General features: G+C 56.0%; 1 protein-coding gene and 1 pseudogene across 1 annotated transcript; both read left to right on the forward strand.

Annotated features, from left to right (window-relative positions):
• The window catches only part of LOC138102495 (zinc finger protein 208-like), a 322764-nt pseudogene extending 308353 nt beyond the window's left edge, over positions 1 to 14411 (forward strand).
• Positions 1191 to 4265, forward strand: LOC138102515 (olfactory receptor 14C36-like). The gene is made up of 2 exons (XM_069000215.1): positions 1191 to 1242; positions 3266 to 4265. The coding sequence occupies exons 1-2, from the start codon at positions 1232 to 1234 to the stop codon at positions 4200 to 4202; spliced, it is 948 nt and encodes a 315-aa protein (XP_068856316.1). The 5' UTR covers positions 1191 to 1231; the 3' UTR covers positions 4203 to 4265.
• Positions 14412 to 15727: the final 1316 nt, after the last annotated feature.

Genomic DNA, 15727 nt, shown 5'->3' on the forward strand with positions numbered 1-15727 from the left:
AGTGTGACACTGTCCCCTGTGTGTGTGGCCTTCCCGGGGTGGGGGTTTCACAGCGGAGCCAGTCTGGGTAAGGGGGGTGGTGTTCACTCCCCCTGGGCTGGGGTTACCCCACACCCCCAAACTCTCCTCCCGCCCCCTTGGTTGGGGGATGGGGGTGCAAACCTGGCCTCAGCAAATGGGTCTGGGGGCTGGGGCCTCCCCCAGCCAGGGCTGATTTTCAGGACAGCTCTGGCCTTGGCTTTCTGGTGGATTCATTCTCCTCCCTCAGCCTTGTTTCCTCCTCCCTAGACCTGAGATCCCTGGCTAAGAGTCCCCCTTTCCCTGATCTCAAGGTTCCTTAGCTAAACTTGCAGCTCAAAGTTCCCCTCAGGAGGCACATTCAGGGACAGGGGGTGCTTGGGTGGTGGCAGCTCCTTTATACAGTTCTGCCATAATGGGCAAAAAGCCCTTCATGACAAAGTCTCAGCTGAGAACCACAACATTTCAGTCTCTCAGCAGCCCCCAGAGCATTCCCGGTGTTGCCAGATGTAAAATCCTCTGTGCCAGGTGGGCTCCCACAAGGCTCATTCCTCAAACCTGTCTTGGGGCTGAGTCAGGGATGCAGTATCCCATGATGGTTTGTGCTTAGCGAGTGGGAACCTTCTGTTCCCGTGGTGTTTTGTTCTGTTGTGCTCTCTGTATTTTATAGTAAAGACCTGTTCCTCCTTTTCCTGCATTTTTGCTTGGGAGCCCTGTAATTTTGGAATTGGATCCAAGGGGATCATCGGGGCACTGCTGGGCCCCATGGAAGCAAGGGGCCAGTGTGATTCTGAGAGGCCCCATGGATCCAAGGAGACCATTGTGCTCCTGCAGGTCCTCATGGAATCGCAGAGTCCATTGTGACACTGCTGGGCCCCGTGGAGCCAAGGACACTTTTGTGACACTGAGGGACCCCGTGGAAGCAAGGGAACCTGGAACAGCTCTGGCTGGCTTGGCCTCCTGGTGGCCACCTGACAGCTCCAGCTGATCTTGGAATGTTGAGAGTCGCTTCTCATCTGCCCCTGGAGCTCTGGGGCTCTTTGTTTTCCTTCCTATGGAACAGATCCGTCCTTCTCCTCCAGCGGCCCATGGCCAAAACTGAGATTCCTCTTCCAAATTGCTGTGTATCCAAGGACTGTTCCCAGATGAAACCTGCCAGGACAATCAGCTCTACCGGGCTTGGCCTCCCAGGGACACCCTCTCCTCTGCCTTCATGACACTGAAGTAAGTCTGTTTGGCGTCAGGCTGTTCCACAGGCAATCCCGCTTCCTTCAGGACTGCTGTTGCCCCTGTGCCCACTGCCCCCCAAAAGAACAGGCTGCCCTGTGGGGGAACAAATGCTGCTTCTCCTGGGGAAAGCCTCAGCGAGGGCTCAGTTTGACATTGGTCATTGCGGTGACTGCAGGAAAGGGGCACCCCACCATGGGGTATTTCTTGGTCAGCTCCAGACATAAAGAGTGGGAAACTGTCTGAGACTCGGGTTGTGGCCTCGAAGGCACTACTGTGGTTTGCAGGGATCTGCAGGGCAGCACAGCCCTGGCAGTGCCCGGGAGTGGTCCCTTTGGAGGTGGTGTTGGATCTGATGGGGACAAGGAGGACTCTGTGGGGCTGGGGGTGGCCTTGAGACTCTCCATGGCACTGAGGGGGAGCTCCATAGATGTGAGTTGGTGTCTGGGGCTGAGGGGCCATAGGGGGTTGGAAGAGCTGTACCTGGCCAAGGGAATGTGTGTGAGGACAGCAGTGACCTCTTGGCCGGGGCTGCAGCCAGGGGTGGCCAGGGCTGTCCTGCAGAGCAGGGTCCTGCAGCCCAGGGCGCTGTGCTGGGACAGGGACTCTGCTACCTGCCAGGGGCAGCTCTCAGCCGGCCCGGGGAGCTGCTGCCAGCGCTGGGCGAAGAGCTGCGGGGGGAAGGACTGACCCTGAGCAGGGCAGGTGCTGCTGCTGAGAGCTGCTGGCTGGGGCAGGGCTGCTCCCAGCTCCAGACCAGCATGGACACAGCTCTGGAGGCACTTCCCAAAAGAAGGTAAGCCAGGGAATGCTGTCAAGATCAGGAGCGCTCCTGAGCGTGTTTGGATTTCCTGCTTGGAGCAGGCTGGGAAGGTTGCGGGATGAGAGAAGCAGAACAGGAGTTGGAATCCCAGAATGACAGAACATTCTGAGTCTCTGCTATTGTCCTTGTTATAGTTATTATTATTACTCCTCTGACATTGTCACTGCTATCTGGTGCTCTCAGGGGGGCTCTGGGATCTTCAGCAGCGGAGTCAGGCTCTGCCCTTGGGATTCCTGCCAGTCAGGGCTGTCCATGGGAATGGGGTGTCCAAGCTTCCCTGTGCCCTGTGGGGCTGTGGGCAAAGCAGTCCATGGGAAAGGGGAATGAGCTGAGCCTCCCTCCCTGAGATACCATCGTGGGTACACCCATGGCTCTCCTCACTGTGTCCTTCCAAGCTCTGAGCTGCCCTCCTGGGTGCAAATCTGTGCCAGAGCCTCTCGGCGTGCCCTGAATGTCCCCCGGGGAAGTGCAGAGATGCCACAGCTGAGGAAATGCTGCTGGGTTTGCCAAGGGCAGCGTGAGTGTCCCTGGCAGAAGGGGGTGCTGAGACCTTGCTCAGAGACCTTTAGAGAGGGTGAGACATTCAGGGATCCCTGTGCTCTGGGCAGGGTCTGGTTTATGCCAGGGTGAGCCGGGAGTGTGATTGTGCTCTGACTGCAGCCAAAGGGGCAAGCCTAGGGCAGTTGGGAACAAGCCCATGCAGCCCCTCAGCTTGCCCTGAGCCACAGGGAATCCTTTGCCTCTCACCTCTCTCAGTGGCAAAGGTGGAGTGCAGCAGAAATGCTGGGGATTTCTGACCTCAGAGAAGCAGGAATGATGTGTGGGTAGGAAAACCTTTCCTAAAACTCGCTCCTGCCATCCCTGTCCTGTGGAACTGAGAGTAAAACTGCTACCAAGCCTTTCTAGGAGGGAGTCCACTGACAAATCCTGACTCTCCAGCCTTGTCCCTCTGCCACACGGCCACAAACCCAGGGCAGTGGGGCAGGGATGGCTCCTCGACAGCCCCCAGGCACAGGCCTGGCTGCTCCTGGCACACTCAGACAGCACAAGTGGAGCTCAGGCAGGCAACTGGGTGAAGGTTTTCCCAGAGAAGGAACAAAGGTGGGGCAGTCCCAGTGGCACAGTCTGCAGGGAATGGCGCAGGTTTGGCTCCAAGCAGCCTGTCCTGACTTGTCACTGTCCTTTCTCCATGAACAGGTGCCCATGGCCAGACACAGCAATGTCCAACAGCAGCTCCATCAGCCACTTCCTCCTGCTGCCATTGGCAGACACATGGCAGCTGCAGCTCCTGCACTTCTGCCTCTTCCTGGGCATCTCCCTGGCTGCCCTCCTGGCCAACGGCCTCATCATCAGCGCCGGAGCCTGCGGCCAGCACCTGCACAGCCCCATGTTCTTCTTCCTGCTCAGCCTGGCCCTCACCGACCTGGGCTCCATCTGCACCACTGTCCCCAAAGCCATGCACAATTCCCTCTGGGGCACCAGGCACATCTCCTACACAGGATGTGCTGCTCAGGTGTTTCTGATTGTCTTCTTTCTTGGAACACAGGATTTCCTCCTCACCCTCATGTGCTACGACCGCTATGTGTCCATCTGTAAAGCCCTGGGCAGCAGGCCTTGTGCCCACATGGCAGCAGCGTCCTGGGCCAGTGGCTTTCTCACTGCTCTGCTGCACACGGCCAATACATTTTCTCTGCCCCTGTGCCAGGACAACGCCCTGGGCCAGTTCTTCTGTGAAATCCCACACATCCTCAGGCTCTCCTGCTCCGACACATACCTGAGGGAATTTGGGCTTCTTGCTTTTAGTACTTTTCCTTTTTTGGGTTGTTTTGTGTTCATGCTTTTCTCCTATGTGCAGATCTTCAGGGCCATGCTGAGGATCCCCTCTGAGCAGGGCCGGCACAAAGCCTTTTGCACGTGTCTCCCTCACCTGGCCGTGGTCTCTCTGTTTCTCAGCACTGGCACATTTGCTCACCTGAAGCCCCCCTCCATCTCGTCCCCATCCCTGGATGTGGTGGTGTCAGTTCTGTACTCGGTGGTGCCTCCAGCCCTGAACCCCCTCATCTACAGCCTGAGGAACCAGGAGCTCAAGGATGCCCTGAGGAAAATGATGACTGTCTCTTTTCAGAAGCAATAAACTCTACTTTTCTGCTCCAGAACATTCAGAATGCAACTCTTTACAATCTCCGCTTTTTTTTCCTATTTGTCCATTTTTTCATTGGTGCCTTCTTTTCTTCTTTTTCTAGTGTTATGCTGTTTTTTATAAAATCCTGTAGTACTGCTCTTAGCATTTCTAGATGAACGTCTGCCTTTCTTTGGAAACACAAAGACTTTCAGGAGGCTTCTTCCCAGTGCATTTGAATCAAAAGGAGTGTCTGCCCTGACTTGTGTGTCCAAGGTTTGTTCCTCAGCCCTTCTCTGGCTCTGCAGGGGCAGTGCCTGTGGGCACAGCTGGAGGGAAGAGACTCCCAGCACAGCAGCACAGCCAGGGACAATGGCCCAGCCTCTTCCCACCTCTGCTCTTCCCAGCCCATGGAACCCAGAGTCAATTGTGACAAAGTGGGGCCTCTTCAGACAGAGATGGTGTGCAAACAGTGCCACCACTCAGGGAACCCAGTGTCCATTGTGACACAGTGGGACCTCATGGAAGCTAGAACATCTTTATGATGCAATGGAATCTCATGGAATCAAGGGCAGTTGTTATAGAGAGGGGCCTCATGGAACACAATGGCCACAAAAACATTGCCAGGCCCAGTAGAAAGAAGGCGCCTGGGGAGGGCACTTGGAAACTGTCTCTTGTAGCAGACTCTGGGTCTGCTGCATCACTTTGCATCACGTGCAGTCCTGTGGAGCAAGGCCTCAGGAATAAATTTTGGGAGCACTTTGGGAGGTCTTTGATGGATTATGACACCCCCTCAGCTGCCTCTCATGTGAATATCCCGTGGATATGGCCTTTCCAGTGTTGGAGGTTTCCCAGCTGGGCCAGTTTGTGTAAGGGAGGATGGGTGTTCAGTGCCTCTGACCAGAGGTGGCACCACAGACCTGAAACCTCCTTGTCCCCCCTCAGTGGCAGGGGAGTCTGTGTAAACCTGTGTAGGCCCTCTGTGGACTGTGGTCTCCTCCACCCCAAACCCAGCCAGCCATGATTTTGTGCTCTTTGGTTTTCTTGTGGATGTGTTCTTTTCCCTCAGCCTTGATTACTTCTGCCTAGAACCTGAGATGATTGCACAGTAGTGTCCCCTTTCTCTTAGCTCTGTGACTGAACTCCCAGTCCAAAGTGCCAGTCAGGCATCTTCAAGGAGGGCTGGGCTTCTGTGGCTGTAGCTTCTTGATACAGTTTTTGCTAGAATGGGCAAAACTCCTTCATAACAATGTTTAAGGTATGAACCATTTCAGTCCCTGACAGCTTTATGCCTTGGCTCCATGAGGTTCCATAACCTCACTATGGACTCAGTCTCAAGCTGCATTAGGCCCTGCTCTGTCCCACTGGATGCTTAATTCCATGAGGTTCCATTTGGTGGCTGTGGTCTCCTGGTTCCATGAGGCTCCAATGTGACATGTTGGAGCCTTGTTCCAGGAGATTCCATAGAGTCACAATGGACTCCTGTGTTCACATAGGCCCCACGGTGTCACCTCAGAGCCTTGGTTCCATGAGTGGCAGAACCCACATTTTGGCATTCTTGCAGTTTGTCCAGGAACTGTACAAACGACTCTGCCAGACCCTGTAGGATCTTAGCAAAAGACACGTTAGCATCAATACCCGTCCCCGGGAGTTGCCGCAGGGCTTGCCGGGCTAGGCGGGTGATGATATCATAGACGTCACACAGATAGCCTGTCTGCGCTGTAGGGACTGCGTACGGACCCTCTCCGGTCAGCTGTGCGGCAACGATGGGTGGATTTCTGTCTCGCAGCACTTCCGCCTGGGTAGTACACAGCTCACGGTAGTCGGTGAGCCAGCCTGCAAACTGCGCCAATGTCAAAATCATTCTCATTATGCTTTTGCAGTCATTAGGTACGAGGACGTACACGGTACTTATGGACTCCAGGTAAGTTAGGACATCACAGAAGGATACGCCGCTTTCCTTTACTAGCATCCTCAGTTCTTTGATTATAATCTAGTTCCCTGTAGGCCGGGCGTTGCTTCGGCGCATATATAACCGGACAGGCAGTAACGACCGCCAGGTCGTTCTCCTCCATCGCGGCTTCCCTACACTTCCGCCAGTGCTGGGTTACAATGTCATCATTCTGGGCAGGAAGGGAGTCCGATGCTTGCTTGCGGTCTGGGACTTCCGTGCCAAGGGGGCCAACTGTGTAGGGATTTTTTTTATCATGTAAATCAATCCCGTAGGGGATGGGAGAATCTCGGGGTAGCCGGATGCATTGGATACAGGTTCTGGTGGCACTGAGGGCTCAGGGGAATCAGCTTCTGAAGCCGCGTAATGGCCAACATCCATTCGACTTCACTTAAAGACCGCCATGATCGTTCCCCATGTAGCGAGGTGCCTGCAAGCTTTGGCATCGCTGTCCCTGGCGATATCAAAAAGTCTCTGCCCTACCACTTGCCAGGCTTCTGATTGAAGGGGCCCACTGAAGGGAAAATCTCTAACCTGATCGGACAACCAGTCCAGCAGGGTGCTTAATTTCACATCAGCAATATCAGTAGTTTGCCGATGTAAGAGCCGCCATACAGGTCCAATCTCCTTCTTTTTTCCAGGGATATTCACTCAGCCGACTCTCTTCTCACTCGCAGCTGCCTCTCACCCTTCACCCAACTTCCAACCGCCCAGCCCGCAGCGGGGCCTTTCCCACAGGGCCTTCTGCTGAGCATAAGCTTCAATCACTTTAACAAATGTAATCCCATATTCCACAACTGTGGTCTCTTGGGTTCCATGAGGCTCCGTTGAGTCACAGTAGAGCCCTGGTTCCATTGGGTTCCAGAACTCCACTGTGGTCTCTTTTATTCCAACAGGCCTCACTGTGTCAAATCAGAGCCTTGCTTCCATGAGGTTCCAAGACCTCACTGTGGTCTCCTGAGCTGTGTTATGCCCTGCTGAAACATATTGGAGGCTTGGTTCCATGGGATTCCACAGCCTCAGAATGGTCTCCTGTGTTCGTGAGGCCCTGGTTCGTTGCTATATAGCCTTGGTTCCAGGACTTTCCATAACCTCACTATGGACTATTGGGTTCCATGAGGACCCGCTGTGTCCCACCACAGCCTTGGTTCCGTGAGGTTCTATACAGTGGTTATGGTATCCTGGGTTCCGTGAGGCCACACTGTGTCATTTTAAGGCTTTTTTCCATGAGGTTCCAGAACCTCACTGTGGTCTCCTGAGCTGCATTAGGCCCTGGTGTGTCATAGTGGAGCCATGGTTGCATGAGGTTCCATAACCTTTCTCTGGTCCCTTGGGTTCCATGAGGCTCCTCTGTGTCACACTGGACCCTTGGATCAATGGGGCTCCATACCCTCACTATGGTCTCCTGTGTTCCATCAGGCCCCACTAGGAGACATTCTGAGTCACCCTGTCCCCCACAGGTGCCCCCACAGGCTCAGGTGGGGGAAGGGAAGGGCACCATGAGCATGGTGCGACGGCCAGGGTAATCCCAGAGGCCCATGCAGCCAGGTACCCATCTGTCCACAAACCCTCCTGTGCCCCCCACTCCACAACCCACGTGGGCTATTCCAAGGTACCCCCCACTCTGACATCCCTTCCACCCTGTCCAGATGTCCCTGACACCTGCAGCCATGTGTGGGAGGGAGCAGAGGCACATGGAGCTGGGAACATGGCCATCGTGGCACAGCGACCTCATCCACCCCGTTCCCCACCTCTGTGTGTCCTCTGAGCCCCTGGGGATCTCCAGTCCATGGACCTCCTCAGCCTCCTGGGGTCCACAACCATCCCTAGAGGTCCCTGTCCCCCTGGAGGTCCCCAGCCCCTGTAGGTCCCCACCCATACCAGCACCAGCCATGTGGGTTCCATTGCACGCGCTCCAGGGTGACATCTCCTGCCACCCTGAGAGCCCTGCCCGAGGACAGGATGTTTCCACTTTCCACGGCGATTTCTGTTGGTTCACCGTGATTTGCAGGGACATGGGGATGGCAGGGACAGAGGGGACAGCAGGGACATCAGGGACAGTGGGGACACCGATGCCCCCAGAAGCACAGCTGTGCCTGCCATGGGGAGCTGAGCTGCCACTGCTGGGGGTCTCACCTTGTACTGGCCCTCGTGGGGCTCGATCAAAATGTGCAACTCTCTCTCCTTCCATCTGAAGTGACAGTCCCCAGTCTTCTCCTCTTGTCCCCAGGGTCATGCAAGTGGCATCCAGCCCCTCGGTGACACGAAATGACAGCTGGAGGAGTTGTTGTGACACACGGCAGAGCAGAGACACCCAGAACCTGCAGCAACAGCACCCATGGGTGGGGGGTTCCAGCACCCCCACAGGCCACGGAGGGGCCCCCAATGCACCCCCACACCACAGGGGTCGGGGAACCTCGGACACAACCCCCCAGCCTGGGCACAGCCCAGCCCAGCCCCTCTCCTCCCACCCACTGAGTCCTGTCCCCTCCTGGGACCCTCACAGTGCCCAGTTTTAGGACACCCCATGGTCTTCCTGCCCCTGTCCCCAATGAATCTTTGCCCATTCCCCAGAGCCCCTGAGCAGCTTTGGGGTGATGGCTGGGGACAGAGACAGAGTGGAAACGGTGGCCGAGAGGTCACGGCAGCCCCCCACACACATTCCCTTGGCCAGGTACAGCTCTCCCAACCCCCTATGGCCCCTCAGCTCCAGACAGCAACCACCATCTATGGAGCTCCTCCTCAGTGCCATGGAGAGTCTCAAGGCCACCCCCAGCCCCACAGGGTACACCCTTGTCCCCATCAGATCCAACACCACCTCCAAAGTGACCGCTCCTGGGCACAGAGAGGGCTGTGCTGCCCTGCAGCTCCCTGCAAACCACAGTGGTGTCTTCGAGGCCACAACCCGAGTCTCAGACAGTTTCCCACTCTTTATGTCTGGAGCTGACCAAGAAATGCCCCATGGTGGGGTGCCCCTTTCCTGCAGTCACCGCAACGGCAAACTGAGCCCTCGCTGAGGCTTTCCCCAGGAGAAGCAGCATTTGTTCCCCCACAGGGCAGCCTGTTCTTTTGGGGGGCAGTGGGCACAGGGGCAACAGCAGCCCCGAAGGAAGCGGGATTGCCTGCGGAACAGCCTGACGCCAAACAGACTTCAGTGTCACAAAGGCAGAGGAGAGGGGGTCCCTGGGAGGCAAAGCCCAGCAGATCTGATTTTCCTGGCAGGTTTCATCTGGGAACAGTCCTTGGATACACAGAAATTTGGAAAAGGAATCTCAATTTTGGCCATGGGCACCTGGAGGAGAAGGACGGATCTGTTCCATAGGAAGGAAAGCACGGAGCCCCAGAGCTCCAGGGGCAGATGAGAAGCGACTCTCAACATTCCAAGATCAGCTGGAGCTGTCAGGTGGCCACCAGGAGGCCAAGCCAGCCAGAGCTGTTCCAGGTTCCCTTGCTTCCACGGGGCACCTCAGTGTCACAAAAATGTCCTTGGCTCCACGGGGCCCAGCAGTGTCACAATGGACCCTGTGATTCCATGAAGACCTACAGGAGCACAATGGTCTCCTTGGATCCATGGGGCCTCTCAGAATCACACTGGCCCCTTGCTTCCATGGGGCCCAGCAGTGCCCCGATGATCCCCTTGGATCCAATTCCAAAATTGTAGGGCTCCTAAGCAAAAATGCAGGAAAGGGAGGAACAGGTCTTTACTATAAAATACAGAGAGAGCACAACAGAACAAACAACACCACGGGAACAGAAGTTTCCCACCTGCCAAGCACAAACCATCATGGGATACTGCATCCCTGACTCAGCCCCAAGACTGTCCTGAAAACCAGCCCTGGCTGGGGGAGGCCCCAGCCCCCAGACCCATTTGCTGAGGCCAGGTTTGCACCCCCATCCCCCAACCAAGGGGGCAGGAGGAGAGTTTGGGGGATGTGAGGTACACCCTGCCCAGGGGGAGTGAACACCACCCCCCTTACCCAGACTGGCTCCGCTGTGAAACCCCCACCCCGGGAAGGCCACACACACAGGGGACAGTGTCACACTCGCCCCTCCCCAGGGGAGGTCTCTGTCCCTGTCACTCCCTTGATCTCCCCCCTTTTCTCTTTCACAGGCTGGGGACGTTTGCCAAATATGAGAATCATTTTTTTCTTTATCCCTGTCACCTCTGTGACAGCTACACAGAGTTTATCCTTCCTTTAAATCATCTGTATTGGGCCGAACTTTCACTTTTCTTTTACAGGAACCTGCCAGCAGCTGAGCTGGAGCTGTGCGGGAACCGCTGGACCTTTGAATTGCCACCATAACTGCTTGTGCTGTTGGTTCATTCATGGTTGGAGTTTGTTTGCGTTTTCATCACAAGTGACTTGTGGGAAGAGCAAACATTCCTCCAAGCATTTTCGGTAAAGTTTGATTTCTACCAAGTTTATTTTGTCCGGTGCCCAGGGGATGCTCAAGGGATCTCTGTGCCACTCTCCCTGGGGGATGCTGGGAAGGGGCTTGGTGGGGTTGTCCCTGTCCCTCTCACTCCAGGGCATTCCCAAGGCAGTGTCCCTGTCCCTTTCAGCCTTGGGGATGCTCGGGCATCTCCATCCCTCTTGCCCCAGGGAATGCTTGTGCGGGACTGGGGACCAAGGGCTCTGTGTCCCTCACACTGCTGAGTGTGCTCAGGTGCTCTCTGACCTTCTCATACCTGGGGAGGCCGGGGGAGTCTCTGTCCTTCTCACCCCTGGGGTGACCCAGCCCAAGCACCATTGGGGTGAGAGCGACACAGACACCCCCAAACCCACACAAGCACCTCCCAAAAATCTCAAGGGGAGAAGGACAGAGACCCCCACCAGGCACTGAGTGGGGTGAGAGGGACAGAGACCATCCCCAGTCCTGAATCATTTCCAGACAAGAGAGGCTTGGAGACCGCCCCGGGACTCCCCAGGTAGGAGAGGGACAGAGAAACTAAATTTGGGGGGCAGCTGGGTGGTCCAAGATCCGGGTGCTGCCACGCTGCTCCTGCATTCCACATGAGCATTCCAGGAAGGCAGCCCTGAATGTGACCCTTGGGGGTCTGGGATCAGCCTTCATATCCCTGGGGGAGCAGAGACAGAGAGGACGAGACACTTTCCCCCTCTTATTCCTGTGGAAGGGTGAACCCCAGCTGCCCTTTTCTTCTGCTGCCTCCTCATCTCCTCGGCTGAGGATGTCAAACTCCCCAGGAGCAGGAAGAAGCCCATTCCGGGTTTCCTTGTGTCTGCAGCCTGGAACATCCACTCCCATCAGAGCACTTTGTGAAAGCCCTGCTGAATGACAGCAGGAGGAGGTTTGTGAGAAAGGCAGGAAATTGTATTTTGATAGGAAATCACAATTCCAAATTCTTTCTTTCTGTCACATTCATTTTCAGTCAGTTCTGGTCTGGTTTCCAGAGTGCCACCTTCTCAGCTGATTGTATTTGTGTTCTCCTTCCTCTTCTGCCTTTCTTTGCCTGCTCTGTTTGTCTCTCAGTGTCTCTCTGGAGCCAGAGCAGCTCCCACCAAAGGCCCTCCCCTGATTTTGTTCCCAATCCACCAGCTAAAACAACCATGGATGAGGTGATGAAGGCTGGCAGTGAAATGTCACTGGAAGATCTTGCAGCACTTGGCTTTTGGCTCCTTCCTGAGAGCTTTGCCTTCAAGGGCAGGAACATTTTCTCCTTGCTGGGAACTGATATTCCAGATGCCTGGAGAGTGTGCTGTGGATGCCAGAGGGGCATTCCCGAGGCTTGCAGGGTGCTGGTCCTGCTGTGCCTCCCACGGGAGCTGTGCAGGGCCAGGAGACAAGGTGCAGCAGCTGGGTGGGTTCCCAGAGCAGACAGCAAAGGCTGCTTTGCTGGACATTTCCCAGCACATTCCCAGCTGGAAGCAGAGGGAGGAAGGAAAGGGAAGCGAGTCCCTGCCAGAAGCCCAGAAGGATTGGGGTGGGAAGGGACCCTGCCCGTGGGTTAGTGGGCTGAAAGCCAAGTGGAGCAAGACCTTACAATGCCATCTCCCTGCCAGCCTGTGCTGCTGACAGGAGCAGGGTGCCACTTTAGCCCTCTGTGGGTGGGACCAAACTGTGCATTCCACTCCCCTTATCTCATTTCTGATGAGCTGTTCATGATGGGTCCTTTGCAGGAGCTGCCCAGTGCACCCCCGACCCCTCAGGCTATGAGGAGCTGGCTGTTAAATGAGATAAGGAAGGAAAGGCAAACCCTGGGAGGCAGGGCAGTGTTTCTTTTTCTGCACACCAATGACTCAGCTGGGATAACTCCCTCCGGGGTAGCAGCAGCACAGTCCCACCCAGCCTGAGGGCTCACCTCTGCTGATGGGCCATCATGGACTGAATGGCCCCAGCACAATGGGCAGCTGCAAGGACTGAGACCATCAAGGCTCCCAAAATATCCCATGACTCCCAGGATGACATCATTCCATTGTGAAACTGCCCACCCTGGGGGAGGGGCTAAGCATTCCCACCTGAACCTGAGCATATAAAATCTGGGTTTGAGGCCTTCTGGCAACACTCAAGAGATCCAGGGCAGGAGCAGAACTCCAACAGGACTGTGGCCACTGCTGTCGACATGACTGCACCCATCACTTGGACAGGACAGTGTGTCTACCACTGCAACCAACAGGTTTTGTTTTCTTTCCTTTTGCTTTGCATGCAGCGGGACCAGGTGGTGCTCAGCACAGGAACTAAGCACCACCGTTCTGCTCTTGTCCCAGGGTGCCTGGTTATACTCAGCCTTTGTGGGTTACAGCTGTATCATGGTATTTCTTGTCATCTCTTTGGTGAATTTTAACTCTCACCTTAATCTCTCTTGGGGCAGATCAGTGGGGTTCATTTCTCATGCCAGTTCAATCCAGCACGGTCTTTGAGAGGATTTTACAGTCATGATATGCCCGGTGACTTCTAAGAAGGACTAAGCCAACCCCTAAGAAGGACTAAACCAACCCCTAAGCCAACACACTCACACCTTGTTTTTCCCTCCAAACCAGGATTTCCCACTCCCAAACCTTGGCCAGATGGAGGCGGAGGCTGTGAGAAAGAGGAAGATGCCCCGGGACACCCAGGCAGGTGAGGAGGAAGTCCCTGCCCCTTTTCCCTCTCTCCTGCTCCATCTCCCAGCCCAGCATCGCCCCCGGCTGCAGGACAACCCCGCTGCCGACGCCGTCCTGCCGGGGACGGACTGGGGGGATCTCCTTCCCCTTCCCTGTGGCACGGAGTCAAATCCCATCCTCTCCTTGTCCTTCCTCCCCCAGATGAGGAGCTGAGGATGGAGCCCAGGGAGGACAAATCCCCGTGGCAGAACCTGGTGGAAGAGGCCATTTTGAGCCTCTCCACAGTGGAGGAAAACCACCGGAGATCCCGCAGGAGGAGGGGCTGCAAACGTAGCCCAGGGAGCTGTGAGGAGGAAAGACCCACCCTGTGCCAGGAAGGCGGCCGGAGATCCAGCCAGCATTCAAATGTGGTGGTCCATGAGCAGCGTCACGCTAGGGAGAAACGCTACAAATGCTTGGAATGTTCGAAGAGCTTCAGCCAGAGCTCCGACTTGATCCACCACCAGTTGATCCATACTGGGGAACGGCCCTACGTGTGTGGGGAATGTGGGAAGAGCTTCAGACAGAGCTCCAGCCTGATCCAACACCGGTTGATTCATACTGGGGAACGGCTCTATGTGTGTGGGGAATGTGGGAAGAGCTTCAGACAGAGCTCCAGCCTGATTCGCCACCAGAAGATCCACACTGACGAGAGGCCATACGAGTGTGGCGAATGTGGGAAGAGGTTTCAGACCAGCTCCAGAGTTCTCCTGCACCAGCGGATTCACACAGATGAGAGGCCCTTCCGCTGCCCCGACTGCGGGGAGTGCTTCAGGTACAGCTGCAGCCTCAGCAGGCACAAACGAATCCACACTGGGGAGAGGCCCTACGAGTGTCCTGAGTGTGGGAAGAGCTTCAGGCAGAGATGTCACCTTATCTACCACCAGAGGATCCACACTGGGGAGAGGCCCTACGAGTGTCCTGAGTGTGGGAAGAGCTTTATCCAGAGCTCTCACTTGACCAAACACCAACGGAGCCACCAGTAAGGGAAGCCCTGCGGGTGCCCCGAGTGCAGGAAGGGCTTTGTGTACTGCTCCAACTTCATCTCGCAGCAGAGGATCCCTGTGGGGTGATGCTCAGTGACCCTCGTTGGGCAGAGACCTGGTGACCCCTGTTCCAGATGATCCCCATTGTTGGGGAGGATGTTTGCGAGATTTATTTCGCTTCTCATTCTCGTGCTCTGATTTCATTGCTAATAAATGCAATCCCTGTCCCCAGACTGGGTCCGTTTTTCCGTGCTGGTGGTTTGGGTGGGAGCTCTCCTGGTCCTTATCTCAGCTCCTGGGCCTTTCCTCAGCCAACCAAAGAAGTCACTAAACAATTTTGAGCCACTCTGAGCTTTTCTCACTGATGACTGCCCAGGTGCCAGGCAGATCTGCTGCACCCACACCTCCCCACCTGGGGCATCCTCACCCCCAGTGCCCCCCGGGAGCAGAATTAAGGGAGAGAGGGGAGGTTTCAGCACTTGCTCAGAGCTGGGGATGGGGCAGCTGGGGCCATACTGGTGGCACTGGTGGTGCTGGGAGCCCCCTGGCCACAGGCATGGAGCTCTCAGGTGAGCTGAGAGGGTGGGAAGAGGAGGCCAGGTATGGTGGGAAAGGTGGGGAGAGGAGGGAAAATGGGTGTGTGGGACCCATAAAATGAGTTGGAGGGGGAGTGGGACCCCCTAAAGACAGAATGGGAAGGGGGCTGGGGACTGGGGGATGATGGGATAGGCATGGGAAAGCTTAGAAATTGGGGAATGGAAGGGTGGGATCTCAAAACTGGGCAGGAGGGGACCGGGGATTGGGAGGATTGTGTGAAAGGGTTGGGAAAGGGTTAAAAGGGGGGACTGGGACCCCCAAACTGATGGGGGCTGGGGCTGGCAGCTGGGGATTGATGGGAAAGGAGGGGAGAAAACAGAAAAAGGGTGGAAATGAGGGTGGGACTGTGGGAAGGAAGGTCCCATGGCAGCCATGGAGCAAGGGGTTGTGGAGTGGGGATCTGGGGTGGCCCCCTGAGCTCTTGGCTTGCTGTGGGGTTCTGGGGGCTGCTGGGGGGGCATCCCCTCACCTCTGTCCTGTATAGACAGGGCTCTTCCAGCACATGGTAAAGTCTGAGTGTCACGTCATTAATGGTACCAAACAGGTGAGGTTCATGGTGAGGTTCAGCTCCAGCCTGGAGCAGCTCCTGCACTTGGACAGCAACATGAGGCACATCATGGGGGACACGCTGTATGGGGAGAAACAGGCCCGCTACTGGAACACTGTCCTGGGGTGATGTTATGAGGCTGCTTTATTCCTTAACCCTCCGCTCAATGCCCAAGGATGCTGTGTCTTTAGGATGGACCTGGGGGTGGGGCCAGAGCCACGGGACGTGGGTGAGGGTCAGTTCAATGGCTCCGGGGCTCTGAGGTCTCGGCAGGGCCTTGGAGGGAGTGAGCTGGGAGTGTTGTGCGACTCCTTGGGTTTTTTGGTGTTCTGGCTCGCTGGGAGAAGGTTCTGTTG

Source organism: Aphelocoma coerulescens, unplaced genomic scaffold (genome assembly GCF_041296385.1).
Source record: "Aphelocoma coerulescens isolate FSJ_1873_10779 unplaced genomic scaffold, UR_Acoe_1.0 HiC_scaffold_77, whole genome shotgun sequence".
NCBI classification, from domain to species: Eukaryota; Metazoa; Chordata; class Aves; order Passeriformes; family Corvidae; genus Aphelocoma; species Aphelocoma coerulescens.